At 36.7% G+C, this 22,235-nt stretch overlaps 1 protein-coding gene across 15 annotated transcripts in view; it reads left to right on the top strand.

Annotated features, from left to right (window-relative positions):
• PTPN13 (protein tyrosine phosphatase non-receptor type 13) overlaps window positions 1-22,235 on the top strand; it is a 199,199-nt gene that overhangs the window by 128,146 nt on the left and 48,818 nt on the right. For 9 of the 15 annotated variants that reach the window (XM_045791283.2, XM_045791210.2, XM_045791244.2 and 6 more), the window contains 9 exons: window positions 37-211; window positions 1,731-1,884; window positions 2,159-2,297; window positions 3,249-3,401; window positions 6,104-6,286; window positions 9,442-9,604; window positions 14,204-14,621; window positions 14,759-14,853; window positions 16,408-16,464. In XM_045791283.2, coding sequence (XP_045647239.1) covers window positions 37-211; window positions 1,731-1,884; window positions 2,159-2,297; window positions 3,249-3,401; window positions 6,104-6,286; window positions 9,442-9,604; window positions 14,204-14,621; window positions 14,759-14,853; window positions 16,408-16,464 — 1,537 coding nt within the window. The remainder of the gene's footprint in view (window positions 1-36; window positions 212-1,730; window positions 1,885-2,158; window positions 2,298-3,248; window positions 3,402-6,103; window positions 6,287-9,441; window positions 9,605-14,203; window positions 14,622-14,758; window positions 14,854-16,407; window positions 16,465-22,235) is intronic. The other 6 variants (XM_045791325.2, XM_045791303.2, XM_045791293.2 and 3 more) reach the window with 3 other exon arrangements.

Here is a 22,235-nt window from a genome sequence, read left to right as displayed (position 1 = left end):
TAATAGATGTCATTCTTTTTTTTTTCTCAATCGTAGGCCAAGAAAGGGAAGAATGAAGATAACCGAAGAAAAGTAAACATAATGCTTTTGAGTGGGCAGAGACTGGAACTGACTTGTGATACCAAAACTATATGTAAAGATGTTTTTGATATGGTTGTGGCCCACATCGGCCTAGTGGAACATCATTTGTTTGCTTTAGCTACCCTCAAAGGTACCAAGAGATTTTAAGTTCAGGGTGCAATATGGAAACTTGGCAACAAGCTGACTGCCATACCTGTTATTGCCCAACTTGTTTTGGGAAACGTTAACTACATGGACATGTCAGCGTTGAGAAGTAGGAGTTAGGAACTCCCTTCTCCTAATTAGATTCGTTGTTTTAATAGCTGTGTCTTTTAGCGTCTTCTAAACCCGACCGTGAAGATTTTTCTTTAGCTGTCACTATACGAAAGTGGATTTTAATTATTATATTTTGGGACCATTATATATGTCAATTGCCTACATATGTACTCTAGAAATTAGTATCCTGCTAATCTGAATTTAAATATATAGCAGAATCCTATTTCTGAATCTCCACATCAGCTTCTTTAGCCTACTATCCTAAAAACATAGTGTCCTTTTTAAATGTTCTCACTTCGTGACTGCAAATACATCATTTTACATATTTTTTAAACTTTACGTGCACTGAACTCTGTGACATTCCCAGTGGCCTCAGAGCATAGCTTGAGTAGAAATCACTCCTATTTATCAGTTAGAATTTCCATAGCTTCTTATTGCTTTGGAGTTGGGCTTTAATAAATCATTATATTTATAAATTACTCTTTAATATTTCAAACTCCTATTTACCTCAAAATTTAATTTAGCTTAAACAACAAAGTACCATAAATTGTGGTTGAGGATCAAATTATCTTAAAACCCTACAAGATTAGGATAATGTCTTGTCACAAAAAAAAATGTTTTCCTTCAATTTAGTTTACTGAATTCTTGTTTCTTAGAAACTAGTAATTCACTTTGTAGAGTCATCCAATAAACATTCAATTAGTGCCTACTAGTGTTCTGTCACTTTCCTAGTTACAAGTTTAGACTAATCAGGTAATACCATTCACATGAATAATTAATCAGGATTTCTGTTTATAATACACCTAATTTCTTGAACATTCTGGATAAGTCAGATTTTATTGAATAATCTTTTATTTGAAAAGAGTCAATAATATTTAGATGTAATTACAAAATGAAAAAAATTATGAGTATTATGTCTCCTAGGTGTCATTTGGAAGCTCAATAATAATAAGTAATAGCTAATATTTATTGAATGCTTATCATATGTCATGTGCTTTACCAAGTGTTTTGTATGCCTTAGGTCATTTGATCCCTACAATAATACAATAAGGCAGAAATTAGCACTATCCTGATTTTACAGACAAAATTGATGTCTAGAAAGGTTAAATAATTTATTCAGTGTCACACAGATAGTAAATGTGGTGGTGGAGTTGAGTCCAGTTCTGTCTGCCTGTAGAACCCTCAGTCTTAACAGACTCAGCCATACCATATTGCCCCCATCTGTATGCAGTTACCCTCAGCATTCCCTGCCATACTTCTTAACAATCTTGTTTATTAACTATTTTGTGCAAGTCTGACCCCCCACTGCCCCAACAAAAAAAATCCACGAAGGAATCTGAAGGAAACATTGAAGTATTTTTATCTTATCTGAACGTTTTCTCATTCTGTTTTAGATAATGAATATTTCTTTGTTGATCCTGATTTAAAATTAACCAAAGTGGCCCCAGAGGGTTGGAAGGAAGAACCAAAGAAAAAGAGCAAAGCCACTGTTAATTTTACTTTGTTTTTCCGAATTAAATTTTTCATGGATGATGTTAGTCTAATACAGTGAGTACACAAGTTTCTATTTTTGTCTTTATGGCTTATGGTTTTTTTACCCTTTAGTTTACTGATACGAATTATTTGATTCTGATCAATGAAAATGTCTTCTCTGTCTATCTATCTAAAAGAAATATTTCCTTCAACATAGTTTATTAAATTCTTGTGCCTTAAAACCTTAATAATAAACCATCTTGGAAACTCAACTTATATGCCAATAATAAAAATCACTCCAGATTCAATATAAAGCCTACATGTTTATTGTGTGCATTTATTTTTCTAGACATACCCTGACCTGTCATCAGTATTATCTTCAACTGAGAAAGGATATCTTGGAGGAGAGGATGCACTGTGATGATGAGACTTCTTTATTGCTGGCATCCTTGGCTCTCCAGGCTGAATATGGAGATTATCAACCAGAGGTAGATTTGGTTTTTTTCTCCAGGGTCACTTTTATATTGATATTTTTATCCTCAGCATAATTAAAAACTGGACCTGGTTGATGTGTTTGCTATTTAGATATGGAGTTGTTGTTGTTGTTTTTAAGATTTATTTATTTGAGAGAGCACGACCGGGAGGGGCAGAGGGAGAGCAAGAGAGAATCTCGAGCAGACTCCGTGCTGAGCATGGAGCCTGACATGGGGCTCCAGTCCCACAACTCTGAGATCATTACCTGAGCTGAAACCAAGAGTCAGATGTTCAACCAACTGTGCCTTCCAGATGCCCCAAGATCTGGAGATTTTTGAGGCTATTTTGGTACCTTAGAGTGACCAGGTGCCCCACATACACTGGTATATAAAAACATACAGCATAGTTTCCTCTCTCTCTCTCTCTCTCTCTCTCTCTCTCTTTTTTTTTTTTTTTTCTGTGTAAAATTTCCTGTTTCACAATTTGGGGATATCTAGCATTTACCCTTCCTTCTCCCAGTTTCTAATTAATAGATACTAGGCACAGGGTTGCCAGCCAAATCTGGATCAAAGGAGTCTTCTGCCTTCCACATGGACCCATGGAGTGATGGGCTGAGAACCTAGCAGAGTTCACTGTACAGAGAACAGGTGTTTGAGGCCAATTGTTCCTGAAAAAAGTGGATCTAAGAGGAAGCAAGGGGCAAGAACCAGTGCCAGTCGAGTAGCATCCTTCACAACATTAACCTAACTATAGTGACATTTGGTCCTTGTTGTCTGTCTCTTTAAGCTTGCTAATCAGCTCAGTCATTTTACCTTACTGAATGAAAGAGAAAGAATGATGCATTTCCTCTAAAACTCACTCTTCTAAAGTCTAAATAAAGTGTCTTAACTCTTGGTTGAGGCAAGAACTTTACGGTAGAAGGAAGAGGGCAAATAGAATTGCTGATAAAACATTCTCTTTTCTAGGTTCATGGTGTTTCTTATTTTAGACTGGAGCATTATTTGCCTCCCAGAGTGATGGATAAACTTGATTTATCCTATGTTAAAGAAGAGTTACCAAAATTGCATAATACCTACGTGGGAGCTTCTGAAAAAGAGACAGAGTTAGAATTTTTAAAGGTAAGCATGCAAGATTACAAATGATGAAGTTTGTATCTCTTTCAAAGTAAGCAAGAAATGTTGGAGGACATATGTATCTAAAAGCTCAAGTGCCAATAACTGATACTATGCATTATTCATCTCACTTATACCTGACTAAAATCATGATATTTTAATTATCTTGTGAAAGGGAAGACTAAAGCTCAGAGGGGAAATGTAATATTCCCGAAGACAATGGCAGGTATGTGGGGCAAAACTAATTTGAACCCAGATCTGTATGGCTATGGATTCTCTGCTTTTATTCAGTTCCATACTCAAGATGCGTTATAAATGTATTAAGATACATTGTAAAGAAGTAACAACTGAATTTTTTGACTGACTGGATATAAGAGGGGAGTTCGTACGGATGCTAGTATTATTTTGCTTTGTTTTTTTCTTCAGAGACTTAAAGTTACATCCTCTAAAAATGGTGTTTCACGAATGCCAACTAATTCATATAATGGAAGGGGGGTCATAAGAAAATGGCTTTATGGTTCCAGTTCTGCCACCAGCTTTCTTTGAGACCACAGATAAATAGTGCATTTATGATCAGGAAAGAAAGTATTGTGTTAACTTCCAATAAGAATAGCGAGTATAGTACTCTGTTGAGAAGAGAAACTTTCGGAACATTCTCCTGGTTCAGTTCTCTAGTATGTAACAGTATGCTTTCCATTAGCTTCGTATTGAAGGGAGCTAAGGTTCCCAAGTATCTATGAAAGGGTTGCACTCACGGACTTAGATCACCTTTAATCTAGGGTTTGTGCTAAGAAAGACAAGGTGGTTTGTTTTAAGTTGAGTCAACTTTTAAAGACATTGAATTATGTATTTATGTTTTCCCTTAGTTACTACATTTTTATACTTGTAGGACATAAATACCAAGTTATAGTATATTTTTATTAGTAAAGGTAGAAAGCAGATTAGCACAGTGGTAAGAATTTGCTTGGGAATTTATAGTCAGTCTTGCATTTGAATTCTTGTTTCAACCAGCTGTGTGAACTTGGACAATATATTTAACCTCTCTGAGCTTTAGTGTTCTCCCTGTTAAGTAGTGTGCTTAATGCATAAGTAGGTTGCCCTACTCCTTATAATAATATATCCTGTTACTCTATTCTCTTTAACTTTAGCATCTTTCTTCGAACCTGAGTTCTTTAAATCACATTAATACACCTTTCTAAGTTTATACTTCTTTTACATTTTCTGCAAATCGTGCTCTTTGAACTGAGCCAGCCAGGCACCCCATATCAGCCCCTTTAAAGATAAAGATTTGCCAACCCCTGATATAACGTATTTCCAACACCAAAAAGTTTACTCATGTCCCTTTGTAGTCAGTCCCTTCCCCCCCCCCCCCACATACACACACTCCAGCCCTTGGCAACTCCTGATCTGCTTTCTATCACCATGATTTTTTCTTGTCTAGAATTTCATAAAAAGAATTATGTATAATGTAGTAGTCTTCTGTATCTGGCTCTTTTCACTTAGAAATAATACTTTTGAGATTCACCCATGGTATGATGTGTATCAGTAGTTTTTTGGGGTTTTTTTGTTTGGTTGGTTTTGGGTTGGGGGGGTTTGTTTGTTTTCCTGGGTAGTTTTCCTTTATATAGATACACGACCTGTTTATTTTTTCATTAGTTGATGGATATAAGGCTTCTATAAATTTTCAAATACACATTTTTATGTGAGCATATGGTTTTTATTTCTTTTGAGTAATTACCTAACAGTAGGGTTGCTGGAAACTTTGGGAAGTATATGTTTAACTTTTTAAGAAACTGCCAAATTGTTCTAAAGTGGTTGTCCAATTTTACAGTACTACTAGGAATGTGTGAGATTTCTAGTTGCTCCACATCCTCAAAATATTTGGTACGCTCAGTTTTTTTCACTTTAACTATTGAAATAAGTAAGTAGTGGTGTGTCACTGTGGTTTTAACTTGTATTTCACTACTATTTATGGTGAGCGTCTTTTCATGTGGTTATTTGCCATTCATCTATCTTCTTCGTTGAAGAGTCTAATAAAATCTTTTGCTTTGTATCTGGTTATGTGTCTCCTTATTGCTGAGAAATACATGCTTTTTATATATTCTGAATACAGTTCCTTTATCAGATATATATTTATCTCCCAGTTTTTAGCTTGCCTTTATATTTTCTTTTCTTTTCTTTTCCTTTTTTTTTTTTTTTTTTTTAGAGAGGGAGATGGCAGGGGTAGAGAATCTTAAGCAGACTTCCTGCTGAGCACAGAGCCCAATGCAGCACTCAGTCTCGCAACGCTGAGATCATGACCTGAGCTGAAATCAAGAGTTGGACACAACTGACTAAGCCACGCAGGCGCCCCACTGCCTTTATGTTTTCTCTGAGCAGAAGTTTCATTTTACCAATTTTTTATTCTATAGCTCATGTTTTTTATGTCCCATAAAGAAATCGTTGTCAAACACATACCCATGAAGATTTTCTAAGCTTTATGGTTTTAGTTCCTATATTTAGATCTATGATCCATTTGGGGTTAATTTTCATATATTGGGTGTAGTAAGGGTCAAGATTCATTTTCTTGCCTGTGAATATCCATTTGTTTCAGCACCATTTGTTGAAAAGACTGTCCTTTCCATATCAAACTACAGTGGTACAACTTCTATATCTTTATGTCACCTTTGAGCAAGGTGCATTGCTATGATGTGCTATTGTTCCAACAGGTTTGCCAAAGACTGACAGAATATGGAGTTCATTTTCATCGAGTGCACCCTGAGAAAAAGTCACAAACTGGAATATTGCTTGGAGTCTGTTCTAAAGGTGTCCTTGTGTTTGAGGTTCACAATGGAGTTCGCACACTGGTCCTTCGCTTTCCATGGAGGGAAACCAAGAAGATTTCTTTTTCCGTAGGTCCATTTAAATCCCTTTTCATTACATTTTAAAATACGTGCTGTCAATTTCAAATGTAACATATTAATTGATTTTCCTTAAGTAAACTTTAGACCCTTCCATTTAATAGGGCTATGTAATTCTTCTTAGTTGTAGGAAGTATTATTGAGATTTTTTACTTGCTTTTAGTTTTCTCAGGAAGTGATTTTTAAAAGAATAGTATACATTCCTAGCTGGTTACACACTCAATTAACTTTAGTTAAATTACAACCAAGTTGACTTTCTATTAATTCAGAGCTTATTCTGGGATACTAACTTCTCACATGGAGAAACCCCTCTAATATATTTTTTTAAGTAATTATTTTAACCCTAGTAAATTTTGTCTAGCTCATTAATGGACCCCTCACAGCAACTTTGTTTGGATTTTAGCAATCCAAAGATTTATTGGATTTTATGAACTAAAAAAATTTTTAATGTCCCAGAACTTTGTGCAGTTTTAAGTTTTCGTGTATACTCCATTCGGAGATAAGAGTTTTAGAATATCATGTTTATGAAAGATAGTGAGCCATAAAGGCATGTTTTGATTTTGGAAGTAGTTGGAGTGTCTGAACATTGAAATACAATTGGGAAGCCCCAGAGGTGAATAAAAAAATGTTAAGATATCTATTTGCTTTCCTAATGGCATTCAGGGACTACTGACTTCTCTAGTTCATATTTGGGCTGAAATACGGTCTCACTAGAACACTGTTGATAAGGACACCAATCCTAAGGTCCCAACTTACTCCGGTTAATTTTCAACCTAGAGACCTTTGAAATCAGTTCTAGACTTGATGGTGAGTTGGTTGGTTTCCTGTGAAGCCTAGAGGTACCACCACGGTCACCAGATGATAATGTGTTCTCTCAGGAAAGCCCAGACAGCCTCATCTTCCCAAGATTGTCAAGACCAGGAAATTGCCCGGTATAATTTACCTTCTCCAATGGAAATGCGGGCAGAGCAAATATTTGGAGGAAACCTTAGATTAATTAAATACAAATCTAATTTGGACCGATTTAGAAAAGGCAACAAATCAAATAGATTGTCTAGCATTCAGCTCTCTGTTGTTTGCCAAGCTATCACACCAGCCCTGCCATCCATAGAAGTAACTGTGAATAGCTCATCTTTAAAGGTCTCCAGTAATAGAGAATAGACCACATTCCCATGCAGACTGTTCCTGTGTTTAACAAAACTTGTTTATCCCAAAGTTCCTTCTCCAACACAGAGCTCTTTTCAACCCTCCTTTCCCCCCCCCCCCCCCGCTCTAGCCTCTGGGGAGTTGGAAAAGTCACCCTCCTTTGCCTTTCTCATGTCTCACAACTGAATTCCCTTGGGCACATTTCTTGTCCAGTTTATCAGTAAACACTTAGAATCAATTAATATAATTTGTTTCAAACCTGTACAGCTTTACAACTGTGGAGAACAATATCCTAGGGAATTAATTGACAGTGGTTATGTTTGTTTGGGAAAAAAAATCCCCAATTATTTGAATCATCACTAGGTATACTACTGGTAGTCAAGATACTAGTTTGGTGCTACTGAGTCTTTTACTCCTCTTTAATACTTGCTGATTTCCTTTTTTAAGAAAGAGAGAACAGGGTCCCAGAGATTTCATTGGCAATACATCCAGCTAGAATTTACCTTTTGCATTGATTACATATTTTTTTAAAGATTTTATGTATTTATTTGAGATAGAGAGCACAAGTGGGGAGCAGGGGCAGAGGAAGAGGGAGAAGCAGACACCCTGCTGAGCAGGCAGCCCCATGCGGGCTTTGGTGCCAAGATCCTGAGATCATGACCTGAGCTGAAGGCAGACGTTTAACCAACTGAGCCACCCAGGCCCCCCTGATTACATATTTTTAATAGCTGGATTCTATTTATGGAAAGTGGTACTGGTTTTCTATTTATAGCTGTGATATAAAGTTTAAGTGAATTTATGTAAGTAAGCAAAGTCAGTATAAAAATTTATAAATTAGGGGCGCCTGGGTGGCTCAGTCGTTAAGTGTCTGCCGTCGGCTCAGGGCATGATCCCGGAGTCCTGGGATGCAGCCCCGCATCAGGCTTCTCCGCTGGGAGCCTGCTTCCTCCTCTCCCACTCCCCCTGCCTATGTTCCCTCTCTCACTGGCTGTCTCTCTCTCTGTCAAATAAATAAATAAAATCTTTAAAAAAAATTATAAATTAACAAGACCATAAATTATGAAGAAGGCACCTGCATGATTGAAGTTTCAGTAATACTCTATTATTGTGTCATTTGTGAGCCTCACTAAATTTGACTTCTCTTTGCCTATTTCTGCATTTGAAGACAAGGGAGATGAGTAGAAGGAATAATTTGTGCAGTAGAAGCAGCCAAGAGCTAGAGTAAAATCTACTTGGACTTAAGCAATTCTCTGGAGACTTAAGATTCCTGGCACGCTGAATGCTAGTCTTTTAAGACGTATGGATCTTCTACAAGCCTCACCCCTGAGGTTGCAACATTTTGGGATGCCCTCTTACACAAGAGATGTTTATTTTTCAAGAAACATAGATGAGATAACACTAATTGGTGGTTCTCCTGTTTCCCCCTGAATTTGAATGCAAGAATCACTCTGTCTCTAAATACTGATGTGTTTTCTCTCTCATCACAGCACCCATGTTACCCGGTGCCTCTCTATTCCCACATTTTCTTTTAACTTTTCACAATTTCCATCCCAGACTTCAGGCCACCAAGATTCTTCTTGGCAAAATCACAGCTCTTATATATTATTAATAAATCAATTTTTGTTGAACATCATCTTCTTACCCAAGAAGAACATATTTTTGTAATGTCTTTTTCAAACAGTTTTGGTGTTTGTAAACATTGCGGTAACCTCAAAATATCAATAATCTCATTGAAAGAAATTTTTCCCTTGCTGGTAGCTGGTATATTGCCTGATTTAGGCTACAATTTCTGAAAGTGACAAATGATGTTGATTTATTTGCTGAATCTGTAGTAATAACAGGGTTCTGTTTTTCTATGTTAATATTAGATTCAGGTCAAGGAATACTCATGCTTAATGTGAAATAAAAATAATATCTGTACTTATTAATTACTGTTTACAGAATTTAGTCATGTGGTAGGAAAACATCCTAATTATTAACACCGCTGATTTATATTGTAGAAAAAGAAAATCACATTGCAAAATACATCAGATGGAATAAAACATGCCTTCCAGACAGACAACAGTAAGGTTTGCCAGTACCTGCTACACCTTTGCTCTTCCCAGCATAAGTTCCAGCTGCAGATGAGGGCAAGACAGAGCAACCAAGACGCCCAAGATATCGGTAAGGAGAAACAGATTGTGTCAGATGATCAGAGTACAAGCTTGGTTTTTGCCGCAAATTTTAAGAAGAATTTCCATGTTTAGGATGAAAGTTACAAGGTGTATCGATGTTAAATGACTAAGTCAACTTTATAAAGGTGCCACAAATGAAGCGAGGATTTCAACTTTATGTTCATTTTGAAAACAGCGCCTCGGATCAGTCTGGGAGTACCTGTTGAAATGTCTGCTTTTGCTAATCATGAGGCGAACTGATATAAATATGATATTTGAGTCATGGTCTCTACCCATAGTAAAGTTACATACTATTTGGGAAAGTGAGACCAACATACATGAAACAAAAATACACATTAGAGGGTCCAGGTTTTAATAACAGATTATATCATACAGACTACAGGGTTTACAGTAAGAAGAGAGGGAGATCAGAGGCTAGAATACTCCAGTAGTGGCACTTGAACTGGAATTTGAAGGACAAAAATAACTAAGTAGGTTGAAGATAAATGGAAGGGCTTTCCAGGTGAGGGGAAAAAACATGAGAAGGCAGGGGGCAAGGGGAGTATGCACCCAGGACAGTGAAGTTACATGCTGTAACAGTTTGGGGGTGGCAGATTTCCCACATGTTAGTTTTACTTGAGTGTGTCCCGCTTCAGAGACTGAGATGAATAACTCCCATACCGAGTATAAATGGTCAGGAGAGTGGTGTCAGTTCCTCTTGAAAAGGAACCAGCAGAAGAAACCAGTTCAGCTCTGAAAAAAATATCTCCATCAGAACTGAAATATTTAAAGCTTACTCTGCAAGACCTCATGTAGAGATTAAAGTTATACAAAATCTAGTTCTGCATAATAAATTCTTATAGACTTCTGTGAAATACTCTGAAGAATTAGATTTTTTTTTTTAAGATTTTATTTATTTATTTGACAGAGATAGAGACAGCCAGGGAGAGAGGGAACACAAGCAGGGGGAGTGGGAGAGGAAGAAGCAGGCTCATAGTGGAGGAGCCTGATGTGGGGCTCGATCCCATAACGCCGGGATCACGCCCTGAACCAAAGGCAGACGCCCAACCGCTGTGCCACCCAGGCGCCCCAAGAATTAGATTTTTCAATTTAACGGAATAGCACTGATGACCTTGTGCAGCAGAGTCCTATGAATTCTGTATCCAAACTTTCTCACATCCTGAAATCTTACAAAAAATGTATTCCCCATAGGATCAGACTGGGGTGATGGCAGCCTATGAATAGATGTTTCTCAGCCTTTCAGAGTCAAGACGGTAGGGGTGTATGCTTTATTAAAAATGAAGATTCCAGAAACCCACCTGAAACTTGGTGAATCACCGTCTTTGGGTATTGGGTCCCTGGAATCTGCATTTTAACAGGCTTTCTTCAGTAATGATTTTTATGCATGCTAAAATATGGTAACTACTGCTGTCAAGTAATCTCATTATTCCTTTTCTTTACCAACTTTGCTCTGCTAAAAAATTGTATGCTCTTACATATTTTAAAGTGCAGTGAAATATCAAACTTATTAGAGCTATCAGTATTCCTACTTGGACTAATAATCTAGTCAATAACAAACCAAAAGTGAACAATTGAAGGTTACATCATTACAGATGTGGTATAATGTGCTATTATGAAAAAAATCAAAAGACAAAACTCTGAAGCCAGCCTTTCATCCTCAGCATTTCTTATACTGAAGAACAAAATAGTATAATAGTTAACAGCATGAACTATGGAACCAGACTGCCAGGGTCCAAACCTTGCTCTATTATTTATAAGCTCTGAAACCTTGGACAGGCACTTAAACTCTGCCTTAGTTCCCCGTCTGTGAAATGATTGTCATAATGACCATACCTACATCGTGAGGTTGTTGTGAAGATGGAATGAGATCATACATGTAAGCACCTTAAAGGTGCCTGGCACAGAGGTATTGAATAAAGATTCAGTATTGTTATCATCACCATCATCAACGTTGTTTTACTGCTACTACCACTAACAGAAGTAGTAGTAGTAGTAGCAGTACTAGTAGACCCCTTAGGAAAGTAACTGACTTCTAGGAGTCTCATTTTCCTCATCCATGAAATGGGAATGCCCTATGTATCCTACAGGTTTGCACCAAGGAACACAACAGCTATGGATCCTTGAACTCATATGTGAAAGCACTTTAAGATGGTATTACCTACCTCTTTTTCCACATTTTGTTAAACCTTCAAAGAAATTATTTTTTTGCTTAAAATGGCTTAGAAGTAACTACCTGCCTACTTAGCTGTCTGTACTAGACAAGTGAAAATAGCTGGAGTTGTCTGTAGGAGGTTGATGGGCTAACAAATGTATGCTACTTCTTTAGCATCATAGAAGGTTGGCGCTAGAACCCTAGAGGCCTTAAGTCCCAAATTCTACTGATGAGGAAGCAGGTTCAGAGCACAGTGTCTCACCTGACCTCATAGAGGTCAAATGAGGCTGGAACCCTGATCTCTTGATTTCTATTTGATGAGTTTTCAAAGAACTAATTTGCATAGAATGAAATTAAGAGTAATAATCATTTATTGAGCACTTACTACTTATAAGGTATGATGCTGGGTGCGGTGGAGTAACAGAAATAAATGAAGTCACTCCCCTTAAAAGAGCATACAGTTGAGTTGATGATATAAGGAAATACCAAATAGTACAAGGGACTGAATGATAGCACAAGCAGAGAGATGAGGTAGTGTGGATGGCAGATTTCGTGTAGAACTAGTCAACCTTTGAGTTCAAATTTGGAACATTAGTATTAGGATGTAGGCCCATTCTAATGTCCTTTCCCATCCTGGCAGTCCATATTGGAGTTCTTTCCAGGTGAAGGGGATGAAGGACAGATCAGATAAATGGATGGTTTATGCTCCCATCCAATAAATATATGCAGCATTTTAAGTCTTACCCAGGATGAGGCTATGAATGGATTTGACTAGCATAATCTTTGATATGTTTACAAAAGGGTCTGTCCCTTTTTCTACCAAAGTGTGGTCTACATCTTCCTTAAGGGTGAAGAAACCTGTTGGGTGTAAAGGCATTTCCTGGTAGTTGAATCTGTGTAACACTTAGTTTTGCATCTTTGATTAAAGTCTGCTCTCAAAGCAAAAGAAAATAGAAATCATGTTATCTGCTCTAATAAAATGTATTTTAAGCTAAAGATCATTCTGGGAATTTTTAAACCAATATCTTATTTTTATTCTCATGTTTTAATTTGGTGTCCATTTCCAATTCAGTGAAAGGACATTAAATTTGCCTGTTGACAATGAAACATGTTTATTTAAACTTCATTCTGATGCATTTTAAAAGTCTTCAGTATTTTCCTATCTCTTTATGCCTGAGGGGAAATATTAATTATAAATCTTCCTAGGAATTAGAAGATAAATGAAACAATCTAAAGATCTAAGTCCGCAACATTTGATATTTTCTTTTTAAAAGGAAGTTTTTGCAGCCACTTTACATTGCCGTCTAGCCGTATTCCTTACAGTGTGCCACATAGGGTTGGTACTTTCCATGGAGGCACCAAATGGGGGGTGCCTTGTAATGTGGATTACTAATGCATGAACTAAATCATTTGAAATTTTGTGCTCCTGGTCCTTTATTTACGTGAAAGGATTTTGATGCTAAAATTCTGTGATACAGTGCTTTCATTAATAGCCTCAAATGCTCAAATACTGCCATGATATTAGCTCTCACAAAACAGAATAAGCAAGCACTTGTCCTGGAGTATCTCTAAATTTAGCCTCTGAAAGACTTTGGGTGTGTATTTAGTAGTGAAAGGAATTTAAGCAGAAAGAGAACCCCAGCTCCTTGATCATGTTTATTAACAGAAACCAAACAAATGAAAGAAGGCAAGTAATACTTGATTCTCCCATGGCTCCTGTGCCTCAGTCAAATCATGAAAAGTCAACGAAGTGGGAAGGTGAGATTGGCATGTAATAAAATAACAAAAGAAATAATTTTCTGTAAAAGCTTTCTTTTTTTCTTTTTGGTAGCGGTTTTATTGAGACATAATTCCCACGCTCTACATTGCACCCGCTGAAAGTATACAATTCACTGGTTTTTAGTCTCTTCACAGAGTTGCACAACCATCGCAATCTGCCATGAGCTTTAAAAAATATAATAGTCAAGAACTTTTTCTCTGGACAAAATTCTCCTCTGCATAGCTTCTTTTTCATGTCAGCCTGTCCAGGCTCCATCTCTCCCTCTCCCCATCCTTGGCTTGCAGGAATTTTAGCAGAGACACCCCTGGGGTTGAAATTTCTGTGCCAAATGTTGTTTTCATTTTTAACTGAAACCCATAATTGGGAATTTGAGGTCAGCAAGCATTATTAGGTGCTCAAGGTTCATTAGAGGAGGTAGGAAATACTGACCAGGCCCTGGCTGCGAGAAAGCTACAAGGATGGAGAGATGGTTTGAAAACCAGGATCTTCCAAACTCTTTTTTTCAAATCCTTGATTGCCACACTTGGAAAGCTGCTACTTACGTTGGCAATCAAAACAATTAAAAAGTGCATGCTGTATTTTACTTATTGAAATGACTCTTCTCATAAAGGTACTGCGGTGTTCCCATCGTGTAAAGCCATCCTATTTCCTTGTAGAGAGAGCTTCGTTTAGGAGCCTGAATCTCCAAGCAGAGTCCGTTAGAGGATTTAATATGGGACGAGCAATCAGCACTGGCAGTCTGGCCAGCAGCACCCTGAACAAACTTGCCGTTCGACCTCTGTCAGTTCAAGCTGAGATTCTGAAGAGGCTCTCCTGCTCAGAGCTGTCGCTTTACCAGCCATTGCAAAACAATGCAAAAGAGAAGAGTGACAAAGCTTCATGGGAGGAAAAGCCTAGAGGGATGAGTAAATCATACCACGATCTCAGTCAGGCCTCTCTCTATCCTCATCGGAAAAATGTCACTGTTAACATGGAATCCCCACCACAAACCATTGCGGAGTTGGTAGGAAAACCATTACACCAGATGGCGAGATCTGATACAGAATCTTTGGCAGGACTCACAAAACTTAATAAGTAAGAACATAATTACCCAACTACATATTTTTAAATTCTACATTTCATACATTTGTTTTTGTTTTGACATTTTGTTATTTTCACCATATTTTTTTACATTGACACATCCCCCTCCTACCTTGCTTTTCCCTCTTTAGTTCAAAGTCTGTTGCAAGTTTAAATAGAAGTCCTGAAAGGAGGAAACATGAATCAGACTCATCCTTTGAAGACCCTGGTCAAGCATATGTTATAGGTCAGCATAAACAAGCTTACCTTCTTTCTCCTGTACCTCATGCTCCTAGTGAAATGAACGAAGTGATGTTAGTGACCAATATATTATTTTTGCTTCTATGTCCTAATTGCCAAAGCTGCTTTTGAATATGAAATTTTAGGCTACTTAAAATGCACCAAGTCAAATCAAAAACTGATTTAACAGGTGATTACTTCAAGGCACAAACTGTTACTTCACTTCCTCTTGGTCACAGTTAAAAACCATGGCGGTCGTACTGAAAGAACCCAGACTGTCTGGTACCATGGCTTTGGACAGCCTTCCTTTGGATTTTCCATACAGGCTTGTGGGAGTGGGCTCCACTCATACTGTATTGTTTTTAAACAAAAGTTTATTTAGGATACTTTCGGCTTACCATGAATGCAAATATCTCTCAAACCAGTTAATTTTATAAAATGTGCTATTGTTAGTAGGTGGAAATTCTTATTTAAGTTTTTTTTTTTTTCCAATTCTCCCAGGTAGCTGGGGCATATTAAGTATTTAAGTATAGAAATTTATAAGCACCTACTATCTTATAAATAGTTCAGGTTTCCTATTGCTTTATGCGTCTTAAAAGGGAAATGCACTGCAATCCTTCAGAGGGGTAGGTATTTAATCACAGAGGTGTGAACGACTACTCAGGAGACAGCTGGGGAGACAAAAGAGAAACAAAGACACCCTCTTCTGCTGCTGTTTTACCAAGTAATACTAGTTAACTCTCACTTAGATCAAATTTGATCATTTAACCCTAATTACACAAAGTTAAAAAAAAATTTTTTTTTTGTAGTTGGATTGAAGTTCTGTGGAGTAAATGAAGTCAAAAGAGAACTTTATAGTTGGTAGATATTTACAGAGAGCAACATTACTTTATTAATGTAGGCTTCCATAGCTTTCAGAGATGATACTAGTGTCAATTTAAATTGAATTAGTGAAGAACTTTAAAGAGATAAAAGGCAATATTTCACCCTATAGGTCACCACCCTATGTGTTGAAAATAGCCTAAGAAGACACTAGTTCAGTCATTTAGAAAGTACTTTTAAAAGTATATTCATATATAATAGGATCCCTTATAGATTCTAAGCTATTTTCATTAGAAATGCTTTCATCTACATAAAAATCCATTACACATGTAGAATAGTAACTATTTTATTGAAAAACACAAAATAAAACTCACTCATTAAAGAAAATTTATTTTCCACATTTGTTTTTTAGGATTATTCATTCCTATTGAATATTAAATTTTCTTTTAACATTTGAGCAAATGCTTTGAAAACTCATTTCAGTTTCATCATTTCATATTTGACATATCAAAATGTTATTGCCAAAAACAATACATTTGTGTTAAAATTTATTCTGCAAAACAAGCTGATATACTTAACTTGGATATTAAAAACAGTAAATAAGCCCGTTTTTCTGAGTGTAAATTTTTTAAAATGTTGCTGCCTTAATATTTTATTGATTTTTATGAACTTATCAGAAATTACTGCTATAGTATCTGACCATTTTATAAACTGTCTAATAATTTAATTTATACCACAGGAATGACTTTGCATAGTTCTGGAAATTCTTCATCCCAAGTACCCTTAAAAGAAAATGGTAGGTTTACAAAATGTTTTTCCCCTCATTTTCATCATATCTTTTCTCTTGTACCTTATGAGATAGTCTTGGACATAGTATTGAAGAGTCTTCAGTTCTATGCTAAGGATTTTGGGTCTTACACTGGAGTCAGGGGACAGTCGTATTTTTCAGCATCATGGTGATGTGATGGGACCTGTGACTTAGACTAGATGGTGAACTAGAGAAATAACATTATAAATAAGGACTCCTGGAAAGCTGATAGTAATTCAGCTGTATTAAAGAGTTTTAACTGAGGCAGTTATTTTAACTGAGGATGCTTGAGCTGGATCTGGAGATAAAAGGAGGACATTCAGACAATGTTGTGGATAAGCATTCCAGACCAAGGTGACAGTGTGATCGGACAGGGAGACAAGTGAGAGAATACCAGATTCCGGGAACTGCAGGGGATTTCAGTATGGAGATACATGGGGCCAGAGTAATGCTCAAGAACTAAATAGGGATCAGTTTTGAGTCTTATCCTAATATTATGGAAAGAATTTGAAAGGGTGCCTAGGTGGCTCAGTCAGTTGAGCATCCAGCTCTTGGTTTTGGCTTAGGTCATGATTTTATGGGTCCTGGGGTCAAGCATACATGGGGCTCCGTGCTCAGTGGGGAGTCTTCTTGAGATTCCCTCCCTCTCCCTGTGCCCCTTCCCCCACTTGCGCATGGGCTCTCTCTCTCTCTCTCTCAAATCTTTTGAAAAAATAATTTAGGGGCACCTGGATGGCTCAGTCGGTTAAGCATCTGCCTTTGACTCAGGTCAGGGATTGAACTCTACGTCGGTCTCCTACTCAGCAGGGAGTCTGCTTCTCCCTCTCCTTATGCCTCTCACCCTGCTCATGTTCTCTCTCTCTCAAATAAATAAAATCTTTAAAAAAATAATAATTTGAGGAGTTTAAGTGTTTGCAGTTTAGAAGGAGTCTAAGAAGTAACGAAGTGTAGGAAGAAATTTTGTGTAATGACTTGAGTCGGTGGATTCAAATTTTTTAGATTACAAAATACTTTCATCTACATTACCTTATCTGATTTTTTTTAAGATTTTATTTATTTATTTGACAGAGACAACCAGCAAGAGAGGGAACACAAGCAGGGGGAGTGGGAGAGGAAGAAGCAGGCTCCCAGCGGAGGAGCCTGATGTGGGGCTCCATCCCAGGACTCTGGGATCACGCCCTGAGCCGAAGGCAGAGGCTTAATGACTGTGCCACTCAGGCACCCCTTATCTGATCTTTCTAACAACTTACATGGGTAGAAAGAACATTTTATTAATGTATATATACAACTTTCCTCCAAAAATGTTTCAGTCTTACCCTTAAGTTTAGATCTAATTTCCTGAGAGCCAAGGCAAAAATGAAGGTCTGACAGTGGGTTGAACCCTATGAAACTGCAGTTTTTATAGGTTAAAACTGTCAGACACCAGGTGCTATTTTGTATAATTATCATTTTCTAATAGAAATACCCACAGCAGTTTTTTAAGAGAGGAAAATTTTTCTTGAAAGTAAAAATGAGTCAAAAAGTGAAAATACAAACAATATCTTGGATACTCATAGCAAATGAAGAATTTTTTATCTCATTTTTTCAATGCGTCCTCAAAAAATCTGAGGGCATATCATTGAAGGAAAAATCAGTGAGCTTAAACTTGGGCTTAGGTTACTAAGACTGGGGCACCTGGGTGGCTCAGTTGGTTAAGCATCTGTCTTCAGCACAGGTCATGATCCCAGGGGCCTGAGATCAAGTCCCACATCGGGCTCTGCTCAGCGGGAGCCTGCTTTTCTCTCTCCCTCTGCCTGCCGCTCTGCCTATTTGTGCTCTCTCTCTCTATGTCAAATAAATAAATAAAATCTTTAAGACTATGATATATAGCTTTATGATGACCAAATGCCTTGCATGGACTGAATATAGAATACCTCTGTGCGTAAAATAGCTCAATTTTAACAAGTCCATAGTGGCAAAAATTTTGGCTAATAGTTTTTGAGTGCTTGCATGTGCCAGACACTGTTCTAAGCACTTTGTTTAATCCCTCATTTAATTACCACAACAATCCTATGAGGCCTGTGCTAATGTTACTTCCTTTTCATAAATGAGAAGCCAAAGCATTAGAGAGATTGAGTTGTGCCGAAGGTCATGGAACTGGCAAGTGCTGGAGCCATGATTTGAACACATGATCCGTGATTCCAGAGCCCATACTCTATTCTACTCTTTAGACAATGTCCTAGTATAATAATGCCCAATCGTTTGTAGGTATTGTTTCTCCAAGCTAAACTTTTGAAAGAAGCTGGATAATAATCTTTTAAAAGATGAGAACCTGAAATGTGTTTAAACCTAGGTTCTGATAGAAAAGAATATGAATTTACAGTGGACACCAAACGAGCAACATGTGCAGGTTGCTCTGTTCAAACCTTCAGAAACCTCATCTTCTGAGGTTAACGCCCCCTGCTGAGGAAGGTAGCCAACCCACCTTCCTGTGGAGGTGTGCCCCAGTTGGCTTGCAGACAAGCCTGTTTTCTTCAAAATTCTCTTGGGATCTGCCCGCATAGTCCTGACTTAGTGCTTTGTTGAGAATCAAGTCTAAGATTCACACAAGAGAACATGGCAAACACATTTTTCCAAATAAGGTTAACTGAGTATCAAAAAAAGTAAATTCCTTGCCCATCAATCAAATATAGGACTTCTTATTCTAATTTCGGTGTTCTTCCTTGATGATCAGGATTATTATAAGACAATTAGAACTTAGCATCAGTTAATATTGAATTATTCATCATTTAATACAAAAACCAACAAACAGAATTCAATCTTAACCTTTTGTGACTTTCAGAGACCCTTAAAGAATGTAAAATATGACAAAGAAGAAGATAAAAGAAAAAAAGGCATGAATCTTGTAATAAAACAGAGTTATGGGAAGGATTATAAAACTCTGATTAATTGTGATTTAAAAAAAAAAGTTCCTTAATCTTTAAAAAAAAAAAAAAACACATACTTCTTATAATATTTCTTCCCAAGAGAGTAAAAACCAAAAAAAAGAAAATGTAGAACTGATGCAACAATTATGTAAAATTGGTTTTCAATGTTTCTTATTTTACTATAAATCAGGATTACTAAATAATTGAAAAGTAACTCTTAGCTAAATTTGTCACCTTCCTTCCTATCCAAACCACAAAATGGGGTCAAACACTGGACCCCAAAAATGAGATGAATTGTTCTTTTAGTAAGTTCATACACTTACTTTATGAATCCCTACATCATTTTGCAGATAAAATATTTCATGCCTTGGACTTTTAACCCATAAGGAAGGTGTCTCCTTATATTTGTATGCAAAGACTCTTTATTCAGTGTATTCTAATCTTCAAAAAAAAATTTTTTTCTATTTTTCAGGTCTACATTTCTCTGAAAATTAGTGATATTGATCAGTTATCTTTTCCTGTGTATTGGCCATCTGTCTTTTTGCAAAAGTGTATAATGGGGTCCTGTGGTCATTCTTTAAAAAAAAACTAGATGCAAAAACCAAAAAACTCATGTAAAGTAGGTTATTCAAGTGCAGAGTCTACCCTGGTACAGACACTAAAATAAGCTTTTTTCCCCAATATTGAGACTTACTGTCCTTGTGAACAATCTCAATTCCAAGTAATAAAATGTTACATAAACAGATTTTAAAACACTTTGTTTAGTCAAATGTCAAGGACAAATGTAATGTTAATGCTACATTTTTCCACATGTCTTAATTAGAATACATAACAAAGTTAAAAATTATAATAAAAATTGAAGTCCAAAGTGCTCACAAAAGGATTCAACAGATGCAGGAATTAACCAGAAGCAAAAAATAGAGTCAACTAAATTCGGACTGAAAGGAACTTTAAAGTATATTCAAACCAAGTATATTCTATGGGTAAGTTAAATGAGTCCAGAGATGCTATGTGGCCCCAATTTATTCTAATTAATTAGTGCTGGCACAGAAATAAAACGCCAAAGTTTCCATTATTATCCCCCTTACCCTACCATTGGAGCAGTTAGTATATTAGATAGTATAATAATGAAAAATATGTATCTTTGTTTTTATATCAATATGGTGCTGCTGACCCATCATCTCAAAGATTTGAAATTGGTCTTTTTCCATAGAGGGATGGATTTATCTAGAGTCTCCTCCACCTATAGTCCAGTTTCTCGTAGGTTGGGTGGCATGGAGCTGCCTGATACTTGAAAAGGATCTGTATCTGTAACCAACAAAATCGGTTTTTCTTGCAAAAAAAAAAAATTGTTGACTCATACTCAGGTTGATTACGTGACTTTGGCCTTATCAGAAGTATGCTCTTATTAGGAGATTTATTTTAATCATGGATTTATATATCACTAGTATGTACAGTTATTTTAGTTGGGACTATATATGTCCACATAAACCTTAAGAGAGATGAAAAGGGCAACACTGAAGCAAATATGTCTAATGCAGAGAGGGCATACCCTTTTTTTCCTAAATTTTACATTTAGAAATTATTTTAAAGATATTTCCCAAGTAAACATTATTGGGAATGGACACCAGCATGTGTTACTTAAAGAGGTGGAAATTTCAAGTTGAAGCTCTTTTTCACTTTAAAATATTCGTAGAATTGGCTGTGTTCCTAGAGTATACTGATGGGAAAAGAAAATCCTTTTAGGATTTAAAAATATGTACTCCTTCAATATTAAAGCTTGTTTTTATATAGTAATACAAATAACTCAGAAATGTCTTGGTTCTTGAAATATCTGGCTGCCTTACTTTGAGATTCATAAATTCTATTTATATCTTTCAGTTCGTTTGAGTTGTCCTGCATTGTTTACCTCAGATTCTTCCTCCTCTTTTTTTTTTTTAACCGAAGGAAAATATTGGGAACGTCTACGTGAACAGGATGCATATAGAAACTGGGCATGTGCACAGGACTGTGAAGTAGCATAAAGCTGCGTGCCATCCTGCCTTCTTCCTGTGCTCACATTAGTAACTTACCTGTATATCAGTGGGGGTGCAGTGGAAGACATCTCTGTTTCAAAGAGTGGGTTCGCAAAGCTTCCCTTTCCAAAAGACTATTTATCTCTGCACTACTCAAATCTTATACTCTAGCCAAGCTGATCTGTGACATTACTCCAGGACCCTTTCTGCCTTCTTTCCATCTCGGATTTTGCTAATGCCTTATATTGCTGTATGACCATCTCCATAATACACTTACTAAAATCTTACCCCACTTCCTTGAAGTCTTTATTTCTGGCCGGAAGAAGCCTCTCCTCTTTTACAGGCCTGACTCATGCCTTCATAATGCCACTATTTCCTTGACCGTGTTAACATTTCTATTAGTCAGCCTAGGTCTTTGCTCTTGTAGCCTGACTGATTCAGCTCACATTTACTATGCAACAGCTTTCATGTATATTATCTCATTTTATTTTCCCAAATTGCCTAATGAGGGACTTTGACAGGAAAGTTGTTCAGTCAGCATTTGAAAGATGAAAGAGTAATCAAATGAATGATTACTCAAATCCTACTGGTGAATCATTGAATATAGAGAGCTGAATCTGTTGCTTCTAGACAAAAATACATAAAAATATTACACATTTCTTTTGTGTGTGTGTGTGTCTGTATATATATGTATATATTCTAATAATGTTTACCTGGGAAATATTTTTTTTATACCCACACACGCACTTATTAGCCAAATAGGTAATATAAATAACCAATCTTGTTAGTACATAACGTTGGAAAAGTAAATGGCATTTTTATTCTTTGAATCAATACC

Source organism: Ursus americanus, chromosome 8 (genome assembly GCF_024610735.1).
Source record: "Ursus americanus isolate L20-20 chromosome 8, mUrsAme1.1.p, whole genome shotgun sequence".
Taxonomy (NCBI): domain Eukaryota; kingdom Metazoa; phylum Chordata; class Mammalia; order Carnivora; family Ursidae; genus Ursus; species Ursus americanus.
This window is presented reverse-complemented; position numbering and strand designations above follow the sequence as displayed.